This window comes from Nicotiana sylvestris, chromosome 2 (assembly GCF_000393655.2).
Source record: "Nicotiana sylvestris chromosome 2, ASM39365v2, whole genome shotgun sequence".
NCBI classification, from domain to species: domain Eukaryota; kingdom Viridiplantae; phylum Streptophyta; class Magnoliopsida; order Solanales; family Solanaceae; genus Nicotiana; species Nicotiana sylvestris.
The window spans coordinates 11,991,747-12,000,320 of NC_091058.1; the positions used below are offsets into that span (position 1 = coordinate 11,991,747).

The 8,574-nt window shown below is 37.5% G+C and overlaps 1 protein-coding gene across 1 annotated transcript; it reads right to left on the reverse strand.

Annotated features, from left to right (window-relative positions):
- Positions 1 to 1,691: 1,691 nt before the first annotated feature.
- LOC104239546 (protein LONGIFOLIA 1-like) lies at positions 1,692 to 7,714 on the reverse strand. Its single transcript, XM_009794203.2, has 6 exons — positions 7,463 to 7,714; positions 6,991 to 7,206; positions 5,452 to 5,498; positions 3,609 to 5,366; positions 3,376 to 3,526; positions 1,692 to 2,667 (listed from the first exon to the last, which is right to left on the reverse strand). Exons 2-6 carry the CDS (start codon positions 7,145 to 7,147, stop codon positions 1,892 to 1,894), a joined length of 2,889 nt encoding a protein of 962 aa, XP_009792505.1. The 5' UTR covers positions 7,148 to 7,206; positions 7,463 to 7,714; the 3' UTR covers positions 1,692 to 1,891.
- Positions 7,715 to 8,574: the final 860 nt, after the last annotated feature.

The window sequence follows — 8,574 nt, forward strand, 5'->3', positions numbered from 1 at the left end:
ATGTTCATTTAATACTCCGTTATAGATAATCTTCTGGAAGAAGATTATTCATTTAGTACTCTGTTGAAGTTTATCTACAAGCAGCTGATGCAGGCAGGTTGCAAGCAACTCAATAAAATGATTTGCAGCAACTTCTTATTAAACAGGCAGGTTGCAAGCAACTCATACAGACAACTGACAAGCAGCTGAAGAAAAGCCTTGCAGCTGCTTCCCGAAAAGCCTAGCAGCTGCTTCCTGAAAAGCCTCGCAGCTACTTCATTTCTTCTATAAATAGAGGAGTTTTCAGTTCATTGTATACATCAGTTTGAAAGTTCAATAATATATCAATCTCTCTCCCTATACTTGTCTTTGATTTATTTACTTTACAGTCTTTATTTTATAACAATAAAATATTTGTAGAGAAGAAACAAGCACATAATAATGTGTATGGTTTGTGGCAAACAAGTGAAAATATACGACTAAGAGTAGGAATCTTTTACTTGAGGCTAACAGTTAATACACATCACATAGGTATAACAATATACAGAAGACAAGTGAATTTTATTGCCTCAAATTGCCGACGGAAGTCTGGTATAGAGAATTGCAGAGACAAGGGCTGTTTAGGTTTTGAAGAATTAGGAGAGAGTGAAATTATACCAGGAGTTTTGTTTTAAAAAAAGTATTTTAGAGATAGAATAGTAAATATTTTAGTCAAATATAAAGTGTTTATAAGTTGAAATTTGATAAGTCGGGGGAGACCTACTTATGGCTTTTGGTTTATTTTTGACTAAGCACTTGACTTATAAGCACTTTTAATTTTACCAAAGGCAGAAATAAAACGAAAACTGCTTATAAGCTGATAACCGGCTTATATAAGCTTAGCCATATAAGCTGATTTATAGCCCGTTTGGCAAAGCTGCAAAAATCAGCTTATTTTGAGAAGTGTTTTTTTTTAAAAGCACTTTTGGTGAGAAACTGTTCGTGTTTGACTAATTAGTTTAAAAAACACTTCTGAGCAGCAATTAGTGTTTGGCCAAGCTTTAAAAAACTGCTTCTAAGTATATTTTTCTCAAAAGTGCTTTTGGAGAGAATCTACTTTTTTCTGCTTCTCCTCAAAAGCACTTTTTTTACTTCCAAAAGCTTGGCCAAATAAGTCTATTTTTGGCCAAAAGTGCTTTTGACAAAAAAAAAAAAAAAAATTTGGCCAAAAATAAGCTTGGCCAAATAGGCTATTAAACACCCTCTAAATTGCTCTATATATTCATCAAATTTGTCCAGCTATGATTCCTTCTTTTTGACGGTCTCTGAACACATGATCGATTCAGTGATCGCTACCCAGAAAAGAGGGGGCGAATTCGAAGTTTCAAGGCCATAATCTGCAGAGAGGAAGAGCTAAACTTCTGGGCAGGGATTAAACGATTCCTACTTCCCTCGAAATTTCCTACTCAGACGTTTGAATTTTTGCTGTTACAATGCAGATGAGGTCTTACTGGGTATAAAACTAGAAAATTAGTGGAGTAGTAGATCAGTTGAAGTAACCGCAAGCACACAGAGTGCTCATTCTTTCTTATTCTTTAGTTGGGGTTTTCGGTATGAAAGTATAGATTATATTCAATTTCAAATATATCTTGGACATTTTGTTTTAAATTGCATGTACTTTGGTCCGTTAAGAGCCGAAGCAACCTATTAGCAAAAATAGGAACCCAATCAAATGTGAAGAATCTCTTTCTGCAAATAAAACAGCAAATATTTCTGTTTTCCTTTGCCTTTATTCAATTTTGAATTGAGAAGCTGATAATTAACTTTCACTAGCATCTCATATTTCAAATGTTGCATTTTGTACATGAAACAGAGGAGAAAAATGTACATACTTCTACATTATGAAGAAAGAGAGCACAATAAACTTGAAAATTTACTTAGTAAATAGTTGTCTACAATGCCTTCTTGGTCTTATCTGCTGCTCTCTGGCTTCATCACTAATAATTTCTGTAATAAGGTCTTTATATATTAAGCGCTCGACATCCAAAATCAATGCTGGAATCTCAGTTTGACAATTTGTCCAATCTTCCGACTGATGCCTCATATCTGCATTTAGAATACTTATCAATTCATCGTCTTCAGAGTCCATGCTAATCTTCTTAGCATTAAGGTGGTCTACATCTGACTTCAGTTCCCTCAGAAGCTGCTGTCCACAGAAACGATCTCGTCCCTGCAATAAACAGCTTTCTGAAGCTAGTTTGTGGACAAGGATCTCATCGACTGTGTCAAAGACATTCTTTCTGTGCATTTTCTGATTAAACTTTATCCGAGCACTGTTTTTACTGTGTCCATATTCTGGCATGCTGTGTTCCTCAGTCTGTTCCAGGATATGAAACAGCTTCGGATCGATCAGATGGCCGGATGATTGAAGCTGAATGGCCATGGATACAGAGTCCACGTCCTTGAGAATGCCAGATGCCAGTAGTACCTTAGTGATGTATCTGTGATCAGGATTATGATTGTGGCAGAAGGATTCAAGGCGGTCCATGTTTGCTTCTTGGTCGGAGTCCTGTAGTCTGAGCTGGTGAACCAGGTCCTTGATACGCTCTAATTTCTTCTGGTTGGTCTCAGTGCCATGATCTATCCTCGTGCTGTACAGTGAATGATCCTGGTAATCTAGGTACCATAACTCATCAGCAGCGTCCTCAACTGTTCAGGTGGAAAGGATATAAAAAGATTATTATTAGTCAAAGCCTGCTTGTACACCAAAATCAATCGTGACATAATTCAGCTATGGTTTGCCTTTCTCTTCCATGCTTTGGGTACATCAACTTTATGTATATGTGTGTTTGGTCCAGCTTCTCTTATACTTTAAAATAAAGGCAGATAAACATGTAGATTACCCTCGTAGTAGGAGCTTGTTCTTACTTGAGATGTGTGCATCATGTCACCATTATCTGTCCTATTCTGACTTAAAACTCTCATTCCTTTTCTATTTCATTTAGATATTTACTCTTTGTAAGTATTTGAACACCTAAATAACTCTTTTAGTTGTATATTTTCCAATTAAGTTTAGCAAAAGCCTACAAATTTGTAGGAGTGTTAGAAGCCTTAGCCAAATTATGAAAGTAAATAAAAGATATTAACATGTTTCTGCGAACTAACTATTGTTGATGCAAGTTAGAGAAAGAAACAGTTCAGACTAGCTAATCAGTCTATTTGTTTTGAGCATTCACATTATCATGTTTCAACAAAGCACTTTGTTAGATTTTCCTTTTCCATTTTGTTCCAAGTGTGTTGTATTACTCTTGGGAACCATGCTTTATGTTCTCCTCTTAGTGTTTATTTCTGGACAGTCGTGATTGTTTGTAGTTGGCATCAAAGGCAGATGTTTTACAGAACTAATGGTACCCATACCTCTAAATGCAGTCGTCTTCTTCTTCACAGGAGATGGTGAATCTTCTTCATAGAATGTGGTATCAAGCACTGAGACAGGACTTGGTTGTTCAATTGTACCAATTGCAAGTTCAGCCATTGGTCTGTCTTCACTAAACCTCACCATGTCACTCTGGATCCAAGAAAAAGTGAAAGTCAGTAATTGGTCATGTGTAGGATAAACAGATATATATACATGAAGATAAGTCACTCACTTTGTCTTTGGCGTCCTCTAGTCTTTTAGCATTAACCTTAAAGGAAAGATTTCTGCTTGTGACTTCTCCCTCTGCATGTGAGCTCAAACTGTTGTTGCTTTCTGATTGCACAGAAGCTGCATCACCTTGCTCGCTGAAATTTCTTGTGCCGCTGCTGATTTCACTCAATTCCTCATCAACTCGGAGCAGATTGTTGGGTTTTGCTTGCTGTCTCCTTTTTGAAGAGCCTGGTTCTGTGGATTGCTTAATCGATTGCCTTCTGACCCTGCTGAATTCTGGTGATGTAGTGGTTGGACAAGATTGCTTCTTCTTCTGTTGTGGTCTTGGACTTACAGTTCCAGAATTCCTTCCTAATGCAGGATAGCTTCCTTCCTTTTGTTGTCGTAATGTTGGGTTTGGCACTGCCCTTGATCTTCCTTCTTTTGTCTTCTTGTCCAAGGAAGGAAGATGCCAACCAGAATCTCTGACATTGTTCGCTCTAGGTGTCACGTCTTTCCAAGTTTTCTTGTCAGCTGTATCCTCCCTGGATTGTTTCAGAGTCATATTTAAAGATTCTGACCTTTTTGGTGGGCGAGTACCCTTTATGGTTGGAGATAGCAGGTCGCATTGCTGCCTTTTCTGCACTATTTCCAAGTTCGTGTTAGAGTCCGCCTGCTCTTCTGTTTGGATCTCTAACCTTGCTTTTGTCTTCTGCATTGCTTCAAGAATCTGTTTCAGAGCTCTGAGATCCTTCCCAGATTTTCTAAACTCAAGTTCAGTTATCCTTTTCTCCATTTCGCCATAGACAGAGGAAGATAACTTTGGAGTCTTGACCGAAAGTTCCACATCTGTGTTTATTGCAGATGACTTGTGGGAGGTTCTGTTGGCCTCTTGTTGCCTCCAGGGAGCAGGTTCTAGTGGAAGCCGTGAAGTTGACGCTGCTCTCATGATTGAATTGGTAGATTTCATTCGTGGGGAGCTGAAATCCTTTTCATTAATCTGTGGTGACCGTGTGACTTGATTATTCTTGCTCTTTTCAGCTGTTTTCGTTGTTACGGAAACAGAATCATTGGCAGGGAAAGACTTAGGCATCACTGTCTCGGTTTCATTTGAGGGAATGGAATTTGGAAAAGCTTCCAATCCCATCAGCTTTGCTACAACACTGGAAGATCTTTTATGATCTCCTAAAAGAAAATTTGATCTGGATTCAGAGGCAGAGCTCCTGAAGGACTGTTCTCTACTGTCCAGTGACAGTCTGGGAAGATCCTTTAGCCTTATCGAAGGACGCATCGCTTCTCTTGATTCTCTTTCATCGTAAGAGAAACGTGGATGATCTTTTGGTGCATGCTTTAGCAGACCAACTTTATCTTCTTTTGAATTGCAAGGTGCTTCACGAAACTTAGCAGTTACTTGCCTTGTTCCATCAGATGGCTTCACACAGTTTGACTGCTGAAATGGCCTCGGAGAATCTATGTGCTTCATCACATGGACTCTACCTTCCACTTTGGTGATGGTTTTTACAGATAAACTACGGGCTTCCCTGTGCATGGAGTCCTTAACAACATCCCGGAAATCAGGAGATTGTCGGCCAGAATGAGATGAAGAACTTGGCTGCTTGTATAACTGGATTTTCGAAGGAGTTTCTGGCAAGTTACTTTGACTGCAAGAAGGTTGCTCTTGTTGTGAACTTTTACTTTGTTCAAGTTTTGGGGAGGCTTTGGAAGACTCACTTGAGAGCGCAACTTTGCTCCTGCTGGCCACCTCCCTTTGAGTCTTTTCCTGTAGTTACCAATCACACTGAGTAAGTTTGTTTTGTCTGTTAGTCTTGTGATGTCTTAAAGAAATACTTAGTTCAAAATCTTACCTTAGGTGGTTGCATTGTACATTTGGGCTCCATCCTATCCGTGGCACCTTCAGGACACATCAACCAACTGTGAGATTTTCTAATTTAATTTAACTAAAGGGTCTAAATATATATGATTTATGAAAGTTTTATGAAGATAACAGTGTATGCGGAAAAGATTTTTGGCGATTCAGAAGATTTATAGCCTGTTTGGCCAAGCTTCTTTTTGGCCAAAAGTGCTTTTTTTTTGCCAAAAACACTTTTCGCCAAAAATTGAGGTGTTTGGCCAAGCTTTTGAAAGGAAAAAAAGTGTTTTTGAGGAGAAGCAGAAGCAGTTTTGGAGAAGCAGAAAAAAATAGCTTCTCTCCAAAAGCACTTTTCTGAGAAACACTTTTGAGAAAAATACACTTAGAAGCAGTTTTTTAAAGTTTGGCCAAACACTAATTGCTGCTCAGAAGTGCTTTTCAAACTAATTAGACAAACACAAACTGATTCTCACCAAAAGTACTTTTGAGAAAAGCACTTTTGAAAAAAAGCACTTCTCAAAATAAGCTGATTTTTGCAGCTTGGCCAAACGGGCTATTAAGCTAGTGAAAGCGCACAAGTATAGTATTATGCTTCAGTAAGAGAAAATCCAAGCTTTTGTATGCTCGACTATTTTACTGAAGCGTAGTATATCTGTATGTGGATTAGTAAACACGAGATTATTTTAAATGTTTATGAAAGTATACAAGAGGGCCAAAAGAACCAGAATGCTGGTACGAGTAGTAAGGCAGTAAGCATATGTTAAAGGTAATTGCTTATCTTAAGCAGTCGATTCTGAACGTTAAGGTGGCGTTTATTTGAAGTTTTCCAAAACTTGAAATTTGCAAATTTAGTTTTTTAGTTTTTAAAAGAAGTATTTGCTTGACTTGTTTTCTGAAGACTTGAAAAAATGAGTCTGGAAATCTTAAATTGATTTATTTCATCTACTTTATTTTGCAAAAAGAAAGTGTAGAAGCATTTTCTTTGCAAAACTGAGTTCACAAACTTAGTTTTTCGAAAACTTCAAAGGAACACCAAGTATTGCTTTATTGATTCCTTGAGTAACTTCTTATACTTCCAGCCTTTTCAAACCAATGAAATATACTATCTTGGAAATGAAAATTTACTTTGTTTTTCCCTCTTTTATTCCTAGTTATATCCATAATTAGTGGTTTGCTATTGCTTTACATCTCTTCTGGGGTGCAGGTCCTCAAATTTTACCCTGTTTACATATTTACACTTTTTCCTAAGATATTATTTTCCCTCGTCCCATGAAAAATGATAGGATTGGACAAATTATTCAATTTTTGGAAAATAAAATTTACAGATTCGGAAACTTCACAACTACTACAGATCACAATTCTTTATAACTACGAATATTCAGGAAATAATCTTAGTCACAGGAATTATAATTTGGCAAAGACAGTTCTGCACAAGGAGCTTAGAAGGAGAACATAACAAAATTGACATAATTCAGAGGCTTTCAGGTATTGATTTATTCACTTGCAAGATTGCAGATTAGTGAGGGAAAAGTACCTGTGAGTAGCCTTTTGTGATTTTGACCATGGAGACGTCTGCCAGTGAGAAAATGGTGTCTATCGAACAACTGAAACAACCCATTCATGCATCCAATTTGCTTCTGTAGATCTTTTTGGTGGTCCTCTGTTATAGAAGATAGCATTCTTGCTGACATTTTTTGTTGCTTTTCTCAAAGCCCAAAAATGGGACAAATCATAAGGCCTTTTGCACTTCCTATAAACAAGAAGCAGAGGATGTTAAAGGAAAAATGTCCATATTTCAGCAAATTAACAAAAATGCTGTCTGTGGTAAGTTAAGATAATGATAAGTGCAGAAATGCAGGGTAAGACTGCGTAAAATAGACCCTTGTGGTCCAGCTCTTCCCCGAACCCGGGCATAGCGGGAGCTTAGTACACCTGCTGGCTTTTTTTGTTATTTTCTTGCATGCATTCATATTTCATTCATTACATTTTACCGGTGAAAGACTCACCAGTGCTGCAGTAAACTTGGGGGGAAAAGGAAGCTTTTTCAGGCACAATGAGAACTTAGAGCAGTGTTGACAGAAAAATGTAAGTTTAAATTGAGAATAAATGCACAGCTGCAGAGTAGGAGTTAACTGGAGAAATCTCCAGACCCAAGAGGAGATGTTTTTGCACAGAACAAAATGTTAGAATGTTTCTTGCCTCAGAAAGACAATGTCCTGCTCATATAGAAAGAGGAGTGTGTGAAAGTTGTAAATGTTAGTAAAGAAAGTGGCATATGCAGTATATATATAAAATATAGAGGCAGCTCGTAGCTGGCTTTGAATGACAGAGAAGATGGCGGGCAGAGTGGGATAAAAGAGATAACTAATTAATTACATTAAGCTTGTGTTTACACCAAATCATATTCCTTCTAAACTATATGTAGTCACAAATTAAAATGAAAATATATATCTTGTATTTATTAATTCGATATAAACATACAGCATAAATAAATATTTAGACAGAAAGGGGGTGGGTTGGTCTGTCTAGTGTGGGGAGAGGTGGGTCATTTTCTACACACTTTCATGTGGACAAAATAATGAGTAGAGAGGTGGGACTCTGATGATAGGTTTTGTGGGGGGGGGGGGAGGAGGAGGAGGGGGTGCTTAAGTAGACTGAATCTATCTTTTTCAAGTCACTACTAGTTGTAATACATACATGGGCATGTGGAGTTTGTCAGATAAAATGCAAAGGAAGTGGATTTATGTACTGGCAATGCCTCCCTGAAGTCTAAAGTCCTGTTCAATCTTACTTAATTTGACCTTATTGCCCTCCAACTCTAGGAACATGATCATAATCATGATGCTGCCATATGGCATTGGCAGATAATGCTTTCAAATTTTTTTGTTGGGTTTTTCATTTATTAGTCTTAAATATATTTGTTGTTCAAATTATGGCTTGAGTTTTCACAGGCTGGCTCTGCCTAAATATGTCTATCATGTTTTTATTTGGCACTCACTTGTTTGCCTCGAAATATTCCTGCTATTAAGTGATTATTAAAATAGTTGAGGTGCGTACGAACTAAATTCAATACTCATTGTTAAAAAAAAAGGAGAACAAGAGGAAAAGGGTGCATTGG

Bases quoted from the DNA above. Each gene is read 5' to 3' on its own strand.
- LOC104239546 (XM_009794203.2), bottom strand. From the start codon at position 7,147: ATGTCAGCAAGAATGCTATCTTCTATAACAGAGGACCACCAAAAAGAT. The intron at 5,367-5,451 runs GTAAGATTTTGA...TGGTAACTACAG, and splicing joins GTACAATGCAACCACCTAAG to GAAAAGACTCAAAGGGAGGT. The intron at 2,668-3,375 runs GTATGGGTACCA...CCACCTGAACAG, and splicing joins GAAGACGACTGCATTTAGAG to TTGAGGACGCTGCTGATGAG.